At 36.0% G+C, this 12,728-nt stretch overlaps 1 protein-coding gene across 2 annotated transcripts in view; it reads right to left on the bottom strand.

Moving 5' to 3' along the window:
• The window catches only part of MUSK (muscle associated receptor tyrosine kinase), a 113,913-nt gene that overhangs the window by 76,631 nt on the left and 24,554 nt on the right, over positions 1–12,728 (bottom strand). For both annotated transcript variants that reach the window (XM_077141665.1, XM_077141673.1), the window contains exon 5: positions 11,914–12,055. In XM_077141665.1, the coding sequence (XP_076997780.1) occupies positions 11,914–12,055 (142 nt within the window). The remainder of the gene's footprint in view (positions 1–11,913; positions 12,056–12,728) is intronic.

The raw sequence follows: 12,728 nt of genomic DNA, 5'->3' as shown, positions 1-12,728 counted from the left end.
CTTTAGAAAACACCCGCATCATCTCAAAAACAGTGACTCTCTCCTCTGAGACCTTAAAGTAAGGCCTGTCTCTATGACATCATGGTTCTCTAAAGTGGTTTGTGATGGGAACATTTCTGTGGATTTCAAGATAATAACATTTTTCTCGCTTGTAAATATGGATGGGGAGTTAATGACTGTCTGTAAGAAATGTTTACCAAGTAAATCAGACAAGAGCCACGCACAGTTAACTTGTTTTTATTTCAGCCCTGATGTAGATAGAGCAACTACTAAGAATATTTTTGTTAAACTGGTTCCGAAAATGTAGTGGGATTTCGGCCATAAGCTAATAGAAAGCTGGTTTAAGTAATGCAATTCTGATTCACTGTTTTCATTGTTTTAAGAAAAGAGTATTTTGTGCTTTTAATAGGAACAGTTGCTAGACTGCTTAACCCCAGGACAAAAGTCTTTCTTGGTTCAATGTTAATTCTTTTCTTTTGAAATAGTTTAGATTTACAGTAGAGTTGCAAAGGTAGTTTTCATGTAACTTTCACCCAACATGTTAACATCTTTAACCCTGGTACATTCATCAAAATTCCTAATTTAGTTTAAATAACTTTTTTTCTAATCTAATCTCATAAAAAAAGAAAGATACCTGACAGCAATTAAATAATCTGAAGTTTATCAAGGACATGATTTTTATTTTTACTTTTTTTAGCTAATGAGAAATTTTAGCTGGAAAACAAAAAATGAGGCCACAACCTTAATTTTTTGTTTTGTTTTGCTTTTTTGGGAAGAGCACAGGCCAGGAATCAAACCTGAGTCTCCCACATGGCAGGCAAGAATTGTACCACTGAACTACCCTTGCATCCCCTTATTTATTTATCTATTATTACTTTATTATTTTTATCACAACCTTAATTTAAGTGATGCCAGGCTCTCTTGGTTGCCTAAATTCTCTCTACTTCCAACATGTCCAAAGAGGGCCACAGACTTCCATTTCTAGGTTCTTATACTGGCGCGATGGTAGCTATCCACCCATATAAAAATTACTTCCCAAAGAGGATAGCATCAGTATTAATCTGTGAGTCAAACTGTAGCTCATTCTGATCTTTACAGCAGTACCCAGAGATACCCAAACTCTCTAGTCCATCTTTTACTGGATATGAGCCAAAGGTAGGCTGTGGTTGCATGCTAAATCTGCATTTTTTTTTTTTTTTTTTTTTTTTTTTTTTTTTTTTTTAAGGAAAGACAGAGAGAAGGAAGGAAGGATAGAAGGAAGGAAGGAAGGAAGGAAGGGAAACATTTTTAAACATTTTCTTGTTTTATTGTATTCTGTTTCTCCGTTTTTGTTACATGGGCTGGGGCCGGGAATCGAACCGAGGTCCTCCGGCATAGCAGGCAAGCACTTTGCCCGCTGAGCCACCGCGGCCCGCCCTAAATCTGCATTTATTTTTCTTCTTCTTCTGTTTTCTCTTCTCCCTCACTGCGATATGATCTGTGTGCTGTGCTCCTATTTGTCAGTCATAGATCTGCTGGATCTCACGTCTGTGAAGCTTTTCCTCTTTCTTCACTACTTCCTCTGTCCTAGATATATTTCCTGTGCAAACTTTTATCATTGCAAATATATTGTATTTTAATTACGTGTTGCCATGTCTGTCTTCCTTACTGAACTAAAATTTTTCAAGGAAGGAACCATGTCATACTTCTCTGCATCTTTAGGAGATACTCCTTTCCTTTAAATGTGGTAGGCACACAACAAATAAATTTGAAGTTATCCTCATTTTTATGTCCGACCATTCCTTTTGGGTAAGCTAATTTTCTCCTTAAATTTTTAAGCTTCATCTGGGATCAAGGCATCCCAAGTAGAAATCATTAAGTCAAATGTTTCTCAGAGTGCAGTTAATAGATTACCTGTATAAGCTTCACTTGGAATGTTGTTCAAAGACCCTAGCCCAGACCTATTGCATCTGATTCCCTGGGGATGTAGCCTGGGCTTAATTAGCTAGTTAATGTTAATTAAATTAATCTTAATTAAATTAGTTTAAATGTATCCTGGGCCTTTTAATAATGTCTTCAGATGATTCTGATGCATATTGATGTTTGAGAAGCACTACTTTCTGGGAAGAGTTCCATTAATCTATCAATTCGGTCATTTCTATCTCTTGCCATAGAGATTTTGAAGTATAATCAATGATGTAACCACAAATTAAATGAAATAAGATATTAATATCAAGGAGGAAATTTATGATCGGTTTAGTGTAACAGATATGATGACTAAGCTTCAAATTGGATTTTGTGATATGGGCCAGCTAGGACAAAACATAAAGTAAAAGAAAATAAAACATATACTTCTCATTATTAGAAGAAAGACAGAAAGCTAACTCCTCAGGAGAAATCATTATTTCATTATTTTTCCCCAGGCACTTAACTTTTGCACTTGGGATTTACTTGGGAGCAGTGAGTGATGGAATGATCAATATTCTCAACAAAATTTTTGGCAAATGGCTATTTCTGAGCATTGCTGATTAAGGGTAGATTGATGTTCTTTGGAAACCAGAGGAGCAGTTGGCAATGCTGACATTCTATTTCTGAAATTCGAGAAGCCTAACCAGCCTTGTGGTCTGGATAGAAATCACCCAGCTTTGTAACAATGAAAACAATAGACACCAACACCAACAGCAGCTCAAAGAGCTACCGCCCAGTGTGTGCTACCTTAGTCAACTTTAGAACTCTATTCTTTAAGTAATATTTCTCCATTTCACAAATGAGGATACATACTTGCAGAGGTTAAGTAAACTATCCAAACTCACATATCTAGTAAGTACTAAAGTCAGGATTAACACCCAGGTCTGAGTCTAAAGCATGTGAACTCCCCAGAGTACTGATCTATGCAACATAAATACTGAAAAAGAATGGAATCAAGAATGGGGTTGCAGATATCCTGGTCTAGAATCAAGACATCCAAGTTCATTTGCTAACTTGGGTGAAGTAATGATTTTTCTTATCTCCAAGTTTCTTTGTCTGTAAAATAAGGGATTGAGCAATATGGTGTCTACAGATCATACCACCCTTGAAGTCTATGGTTACTCTTCCAATTGAACTTCAAGTAATTAAGAATGCCGTTCATTTTCAATAAAATTAATAAGTAATAAGAATGAACTCTATTCTCAATAAAATTCTCTTCACTGTGCTTAAATCAATGCATCTGTTGCACAGAAGTTATATTAACCCTAGTCACATTAATAACTCTTCTATGAATATTTAAGCTGTGCCAATCAATGTGTAAGAATTTTACATGTAGTATACAAGCTTATCCTCATATAATTTATAAGGTAGTATCATTAGCCTTATGTTACAAGTGGGTAAACTGAGGCACGAGGAGATTAAGTAACCTGCTGGAGGTCACACAGGTATTTAGTGGTGGAGCTAGGATTTGAGCTCGGTTTATGCTAGATTTGGAGCCCATGCAGTTTTCTTGAGGAGTCTAGACCTTGTGTTATTAACCAATATGTCAGGTTGCCTCCACAAACCATGCCTTGTATGGTTTATCATTCATATAAACTGATATCCTAACCAAAATTGGAAAATTATATTAGGTGCTTGATTTCTGAAGGAAATAACTGCATGTAAAATTATTCAAATTTCATATTGCTGTAGAATTCTAATAGTTTCCCCTGACATCCTTGCATGAATCAAAATAGTTATATTTTGAAATTATGCCCAGTAAAAGGCAGGGCCTTTGCCCGGCTGTGCCTGGAACTTTGCTTAAGGAATCTTTGTTGGATGAATGAATGCATTAAAGAGGAAGAGCTTTTCCTTTTTCACATATGTATGTTTATCATTTTAATGTATGCCATTTTAATACCTAAAAAATAAGATTAAACACTTACCCCAATTTGAGTGTGAATCTTTCAAGTCATAATAACTTTTCGTCTCAAATAGTACAATGCCAACATCTCACTCAAATATTATCTTAAACAAATTAAGACTAATCTTAGAAGCACTTTTTTCAACATTGCAGTTTAAGAAGGCCTTATTGACAAGATCTGTTCGTTAATTTTAAGCAGCCTCAGTTCAGAACTATAATTGTTATGTAACATCTTTTCTTAGATAACAGTATGACAGCTCTTCTACTAAAAGACAACTTTGCCATTCTTTAAAAGCCCCACAGAAATGTTTAGACAAGAATGCAACACAATATCTCCTAAAGACAAAGTCAGTGAGTCAAACTCTTTATTTAGATCATGCACCTTATTAAATCATGCAGATTTAAATTTCCCAGAAATAGCCCCCAGGACTATCAAAGGCTTAGGATTTGTTGGGTGGGGGGAATGGCTTTAAATGTCATAATTTACTTATGACAGAAAATCAAACCTATTAGTGGCATCAAAAAAGTAGAACTGATGCCGGGAACAAGATCACCACAAATTGTATTAAAACTGCAATCACTGAGCGCACAGCACACATTGGGGTTTTAAATACCTCTTTCTGTGGCATTTGTCATGTTAAGAGCTGCAGCATAAACAAAGGAAAGAAGCAAATCAAATCTGGTATAAACAGCACATGATCTCTTCTACTTTTCTAGATGCAATAAGAGAATTTGATCTCTAGGGAAGAAGACAGCCAGAAGCCTAACATTTTGGAAATACTACAGATCTCTTAGAATTAGATCTAAAACACCTGCCTCTGGGGTTACCTTTATAGATCTCAATTATGACTTGTTTTGTCTTTTGGGATTTTATTAATTGTTTTATAGATTGCAAATGCCTGCCTAAACTCTTCAGAAAAAAAATGCCTCTTAATAGACCATGTCTTCCCTGGGGGTATGTGGTAAAGTCTTTCATACTGCAGAGAAGCTGAACTGACAGTTCTTCAGGGCCCTGACACATGATGGGGGCTTATCTGCTGAGGCCACCAAAGTTTGCCCTATGGCTAGCTTTCCCTCCCTGCTCCTCAGCCAAGTGTTAAGACAGTCTCAACCAAGTGTTGAGACTCAACCAAGTATTGAGACGAGATGCTGCCTTTTGAGGGCCCAGTGGAAGAAGATGTTGTTAAAACATGAGGGAAGCTGCAAAAGCCTTCTATCTAGAAGGGCTCTGTTCTCATTTTTATTCTGCTTTAGGACACTCCTTGGCTCTAATCTGCAGTTTTGGATTGATGTCGAACCATTTCTTCCCTAGGGGGTTGGCTCACTGTCAGTCTTCCCTTGGTGCAAATTTCACCTCTGCCCAACCCTTTCCTTAATAGTGTAAAGCTCCAGTGGTAAACAAGATGATACTAGAAAGCGCAATCAATGAGAGCCTGATACAATCCCATTGCCTCCTATTTTAATTGGGGTCTCAGTTATTCTACACCCAACCACTTTCTATGTACAAAGAAGGAATGATCTGAATGTGATATCCACAGAATATAAAAAGACCCACCCTCTGTCAAACTGACTAAATCATTTAATCACAATTAAACCAGAAAAGAAAAGAAAGAAAATTAGATGGTTGTAAATGACTAAGTGGATCTTTTTTTTTAATGTTGAAAAAGAACTTATAAAAATGACCTCTCTAGCTATCGAAACTTTTTATCATATTAAAAGGTTTTATTTTCTGTGGCAATCAAGTTCATCTCTCATTTTAAGTGGGAATATGCCTCTCAGTCAAGATCAAAAAAGTGAAATCAGAATCTTGCACTTCAAAGGTTGTCCAACACAACGCCTCCATGATACAACTTCTCCTTGAAAAATCCAGCCCCTACCACTCAAGTCAGCACATCCCATTGTCATATGGCTTTACCACTGAGGTTCTATCTACCTGGTCATTAGAGCACAAAGGAGAAGTCTGTTTCAAGAAAGATATATAAGGGAAACTGTGGAACATTCTTTCAATACACGTCATACCTAAAGTGGAGCATGAATCAAATTGGAGAAGCAGATGACAGCGCCTCTTGACTTGAAGATAATTCCATCTTTATGGCACTGAAAAGCCACTGAATCTCTGTTTTCAACCCAACAAAGCTAATATGCAGCAAATAAAGTTTTGGAGTAAAAAAGTTTAGGTGGAATCATCCTACTGAAAATGAGGTTTTCATCTCTGTGAGGGAATGACTGAAAGAAACAACCTCAAGCAATAGGAATGCATCTAGTTAAAAATAACAAAAGCTTTATGAACCATTTTGATGAATTTCCTTTTTTTTTTATCATTGTAGTATTAATTCTCATCTTTTGGGGATAGCTAAAGAATGATCTTGGCTAGAGGACAGAGCCACAAAACGTGTGATTCCCATTGAGACTGAAAGACACATCCCAATTTCAGAGATATTAAAGTATACAATAAAAAAATAATTAGCCAACAGTGATTATACGAAACCATTGACTGTGATATGCACCCCAATATCAGATGTGACAAAATATATAAAAAAAGAGCTTCTTAGAATCTGTGACGTATGATGTCGATTACTCTGATAAGAGCAGATGAAAGGATGTTCCACCGTGAAACCTAACCTAAAGCCCATTGTCACAGGGTACCTGAGACAGGAATTAACCTTTTCCAAAGGAAGAGCCTCCACATTTGTGAGACTGTCAACTCTTTCCTGTATTCAGGCAGTTTCCTTTGGGGAAACACAGAGACTTGCCTGCCAATGTCAAATCAGTATACTTATGTAGCTTTCACCTAGTGATACTTCGCTTTTTTATGGGGACTTGCCTTAATTTTACTTTTCCCTTTAATAACTCAATCACTCAAGTGAGGGAAATGTTCTTTGAGAAATCAGAATCCAAATAGAACTTCAGTATTGGATTCTCCAAGCCAAACCTATTCCAGGTTTCTGCCCATGAGTGAAAAATAAGAATCAAATGAGGAGAATGCACCAGCAGCTGCGCTTCTCTGAACCCACTCATTTCCCACTCCATCTGGGTGGCTCCGTTTACTGCCTCTTGTAGACCTCAAGCTTTCTCTTTATGGATTGATTCCTTCCCTAAGGAAATGGTACGTTCCATGTTCTGTTCATCAGCACCCTACCTCCAACATTCTCCAGCCAACAGACAAGTGTTGCAAAAATCTAGTAAACTGCCTTCGATAAAACTTTTGCCATCCCTGAGTTTATCCTAGAGAAGAATGGAGGGGACAGAAATGCAAACTAACAAATCAAATCAATGAACAGAAAGGTTCACGTTGTTTTATAAAAATAACGTGGAATAAATAATTTTTTTCTGAAGCATACACATATAAATTCTTCCTCATTACAAAGATTCAAAAAGTACAGAGGTATGTTAAATATAAAACAGAAGCATAAAGTAAAAGTTAGTCTCCCCATTCTAAATACAGAGAGAATGACTGTTAACAGTTTATTATATATATTGTAGTATATAAAGTATAGCACATGCTTTCATTTTAACCAGTTGGGACTTGGTGCTTCTCATAACTTGAAGATTTTTATCTCATCAATTTTTAGAAAGCTCTTTGTTATTATGCTTTTGGCTAGAACCTCTCTCACTTTCTCTGGTCTCTTTTTGTGTAACTTCTATCCTTTATGTATCTTAAATTCAGCTTCATCTTTTCTTTTCTTTTGTCTCTCTGCACTAAATTCTAAATTCCAAAGAGCTGTTCTCCATGCACTAATTATCTTTTTATCTCTGTCTAATCTACCATACCCCATTTATTGAATTTTAACTTTAATCACTATATTTTTCATTTGTGGAGATTACATTTAATTCTTCATCAGAACTTCACCTTTCTTTTCCCTAAAGTATTTTGCTTTGTGGTTGATGTCTCCTTTTATGTATGTGAGAAGTTTAAGTATTTATATTATGGTCTCTATTTTGTTGTTTTATTAACTAAATCTCTTGGGGGCTGAATCTCATGGTACGTTGTATTAACTGACTCTCACTCAGGGCAGGTTATTTCTTATGGAAGCTATAATTTTGGACTGTGAACTTTTCCTCAGTGCAACTTTGTCTATCAAGGGTAAGCAGTTTCTTTTTAAAGCGTTTTTGTTATTGTTAAATTTTTGGTCTGGGACTAATTTGTCTGTTAGTTTCTCCATTCGGGGAGTCCCAGGCTACGCTGGTAGTATGAATTCAATTCCAAACCCTTGTGAGAGATTGTCCCATGTGCTGAACATTCATTCAGAAGAATCTTTTTCTCTCCTTCACACCTAAAATTCAGGCAGAGTCAGAGAAACCTCTGTGCTGTCTTTCTGTGCCAACAGAAGGAATTCTTCTGGCTGATCTTTTTTTGCTTCTGTGGTTCTTAGCTTAAAGTAGGGGTCTTGGTGCTAACTTTATAGGGGCCAAAGGTACAAGGCTTCCATCTCCTTAGGAGTCTTCAAACCAGTCTTCTAGGTTATAGAAATCGGCACCCCTCCTATTTTCCCCAGGAAAATGTAGAGCCAGTTCGTAGACTTGCTGCTCTATTTTTCTAATTTCTATTCATTTCTGCTTCTGGTGATTTATAGTTTAACTCATGAGTCATACCGTTAACTCAGGATTTCTGTGTTTGTAGTAGAAAGGTTGTCAGACTATCTTGCTGGTCATATTGTTACAGTTATAAAAGTCTTTGATCCTAGGTTTGTAAATTTGGCACATAAAAATTCCATGGTTCATCGCTTTGACCACTCTCTTGCAATATTCTCAAATTCTTTTTTCCCATTCTCCTTCCTAGAAAAACTCCAGCCATTATACCTTGCCTTTGAATTTAGTTTTCTTTACATTGTCACTACTTATGCTTTTCCTGCTAAGACCAGGGGGGAAAATCCTATAACCATGAAGATTGGTACCATTCGATATTCATGGTATCATTCACTACTGAAACGTTAAAGTTGACCAAATATCCTAGTTTCCCTTGTGAGTCAACTCTTCCATTCTCCACCATTATTTTAAAACCTTTCCATTCTCCTCAAGGTCCCCTACTTACAGAAGTACTTCAGAAGAGAAGTTTTGGTGTCTACTTCCTAGAGTTGGAAGTAGAGATGAAATAGACACCATCAGGACACAGCTCTCTCCAGTCCCATACACCACATTTATGAACTGATGTATAATGGAAAATACTGTTTTCCTCATTTCTTCCTATTAGAAAGGAAGATTTTCCCTCTTCCTGTCTAAGAAAGCTGATCATACAACTTTTCAGCTAAGTCAACATACTTTTGAAAGTGAAAGGGGGATGCTATTAATAATTCCTCAAGGACAACAGGTATAAACCAAAACTGTCCTGGGCAAACTGGGACATGTGGTCACTCTCTAGATAAGGTTTATCATTCTTCTTGTCCCCTGAATACATTCCTTTTACAATGTCAATCACCACAGTCCCTTGAATATCTTGCCTCTCTCTTATATGTTCAACTTCTTCTCTCTGGGTTCCTTCTTATTAATCTGTTAACATTTTCAAATAATGCTTATCTTAAGAAAACTTGCAAAACAACACTACCTATATCCCATATACACTCCAGCTACTGCTCCCGTTTTTGACTCCTCCCTCTTTACCAAATTTATTTAAAAATTTGTCTACACCCACTGTCCCTATTTTTCCAGCTGTTACTCTCTCTCCTTCACTTATAATATTCTGGTTTCTTCCTTCACTACCTTTGTGAAACTACTCTTGACATGGTCACTCATGACTATCTTCTTTTTTTGATAGAAAAGACAGTATTTGGCATTACTCAATTTCTCAGTCATTTACTGTTTGTGTGCCCTTGAGTTAACCTCTCTGTTCCTTAGTTTCTCTAAAATGGCACAGTAGTAGGGCCTTTATCCTACATTTTTTAGTGAGGGTTAAATGAGCTAATCCATATTATCAGCTAATCCATTTATCATGGCACATTTAGAATGTTGGCCATCCCATTGCTATTCTTTTAGAAGGGCCCCCATGCTTGGCCATTAAGAGTTAGGTGCTTCTGTCAGTAATTTTTTTCTGTCACTGCTTGAAGCTTTGAAGACAAGCAAGCAAGAAAAAAAGGTAGAAAATCTTTTCACTGTAGTTTTGCTTTGTCATTCCAAAGACCCAACAACCTAAGGGTGTTGTTCTTTGTTGAAAGATATGTCTTCCATGTTTGTTATGGCAGCTAAGGTTAGTTAATACACTGTTCCCAGTCCATTTCCTGGCTGTTTGTCCTCCTTAGAAACTACCAGTGGCAAAGCCTTATCTTTTTCTTGACATGCCCTTCTGCCTCTGACTTATTGTCACACAATGCTAAATGATATTATGAGTGCCCAAGGCTAGCAAGTTTAATAAAATCTCTAGCATGTGCTAACTGTTAAAACAATTAATGTAACCATGTAAATATTAGGAAGAATGAAGGCAGTGTTCCATTTTATTCATACGCATGATATAAAATGAAATGGCAAATCAAGACCAAATTGCAGTTGGACTCCAAGTAATTGAGGATTTTCTCTAATTTTGTTTGCTAAAACAAATGTCTATGAAGATAGTAACCTAAACAATCAGTATTCTATATTATAATACAGAAGGCTCATATTTAATTTCCTGAAGAGGAAAATCTTTATAATATTGTATACAAGTATTATCACTAATTCTGCATCATTCCACAGATAGTTCAGAGAAACACTGAATCCAGGCAGATATTCAGTGTGTCTGATGTGCTTATATATTTATTTTTCACTGAGTAAAATTGTTGCACACTGAGCTTTAAACAGCCTTGATAATTTAGAAGACATTAAACTGTAGCAACCAGGCTGAAATATATCTTAGTACATTTTGACATCCTTTATTCCCACCACCCTCATTCTTTTCCACATGGAACTAATGGAAGTTTTATGAGTAATGCATGGAATGGCATAATGAAAACATATTGCCTCAATTAAAGGCAAATATGAGAAGTGAAGTAAGTATAGCTATGGAAGGATGATCCCTCTAGGAAACAGCAATAATCTTAAAGCAACTAATAGAAAACTCCATGATTCAGAGGGAAGAGATGCAAGAAAAAGATAGATTCCAGACTTGGGAATGTAGGAAGGAATCAAAGTAAGTTATGGGAAACCCTTGCAATCTTCCCCTACATCCTATCCCCATGAACAGATTGAACTATAATTTGTATCAGTATGTGATAGTCCAATCGCTATAACACTCTTTATTGTTCAGATAAGAGAAAAGCAGGAAGCAGAAAAAACAGGTGATAATTCCAATAGTCAACATTTGTTGAGTGCTTACAAAGAGCCAAATATTCTGCTAAGCTCTATCAATACCTTACCTCATTAAATACAGCAAACCCCACTTTACAGATGAGAAAACCGAGACTAAGAGAAGTTAATTCTACTGGAAGAGCTGGGAAGAGTTTATTATTCAGTTTAAATCACCTAGCTAAGGGATGCTGGTATTTTCTGTTTTTAAGCAAATCATGGTCTTATTTTAGGTCAAGAAGGACCCAATAACCAAGAGACTAGAAAACCTGGACCTGTTTAGCTTCTGATTTCTCAGTGAAGACCTTTCACATCTATTTCATTTTAAAAACCAAAAGATATTTTGACCGTGTAACTCCTAGTACTGCAACCATTTTTGCTTATATGTTTTGAGTCAGTGTTTTATTTTTCTCAACTATTGTGAGAAAATACAACCTGAAAAAAATCCACGTTTTTTCTCTTTTGATAAATTAAAAAAAATCATGTCTATGTATACCCACCAACCCCCAAAAAAGGAGGGAAGATTGTTTAAGCCAAGGCAAAAGTTCCAAAATAATGCCCTATTGTTTTAGTATGATAGTGAATTTAATCTGTGTTGGTCAAAATTGCAAGTAATTGTGGTCAATAGATGGATTGTGACCTATACTAGTGAAAATTTCTTTCTTTCATTTTCTTTTCTGTAATTATAATGTTGACCTTAGGGCCTAATGTCTGGAACAGTCTAGGGGCATAGATTACCTACACCTCTGCTTTTGTAAACTCAAGTACAGCCCCTGCTTCACGCTGTGATGGGAAGGAACATAACTACTTACCCTCAACTTCCAGCTTCACCAATTTGGAGTACGCGGTCCCGAGACTGTTTTTTGCCACACATCGGTAATGGCCTGCATCTTCCTTTTGCACATTGTGAATCCTTAAACTCCCAGATTCTAGAACTGCAATGCGAGAATTTTCCTGCCAGAGGTAGGAACAAGAATTTTGAAATACTCAGGGCTCATTCAAGGACATATTTGCCATATTTTACAAGTTTTCATCATCACTGTTCTCATCATCAATATTGTTTTGACATTTTTTGAGCATTTATTGTATATCATGTAATATCAAATTAGCACAGATTACCTTTATTAATTTTACAATGATGCCATAAGATATAGTCTATTTGTATTTTCTTTCATTGCATGAGGACCTGGAGACTAAGCTGACTTGGTAAAAGTAAAACCCAAGTCCCTCTGAGGAAAAAAAAATTATTTTAACAACCACATTATACTGCACACCCTTTATAGTATATTTAGGGGAATATATGTCCTTTGGAAAATTCTACAAATAACACAACAATTGCAATTTGTAGTTAAAATATTACTTTTTTCCCCTCTCTTTTTGGATTCTAGATGCAGTAATGTACATAGAGCTACCCTTGTTTTCATTGTAAATAATATACCCAGGATTTATAATAAAAGGAAAGCCAGAGAATTATATAGATTATCATAAAAATTTTAGCATTTTTTTGTTTTATTTTAAATTTAACAAAGCTAATCAATTGCATACTTTATTTCAATGGATTGACAAATATTGTGACCTCTGTATTTCTGATGGAATATGCTGGTCATAGTATGATGAAAAATAAAAT

The sequence above is a fragment of the Tamandua tetradactyla genome, chromosome 2 (assembly GCF_023851605.1).
Source record: "Tamandua tetradactyla isolate mTamTet1 chromosome 2, mTamTet1.pri, whole genome shotgun sequence".
Lineage (NCBI taxonomy): Eukaryota > Metazoa > Chordata > Mammalia > Pilosa > Myrmecophagidae > Tamandua > Tamandua tetradactyla.
The sequence above is the reverse complement of the archived record's forward strand: the minus strand, read 5'-3'. Positions and strand labels throughout refer to the sequence as shown.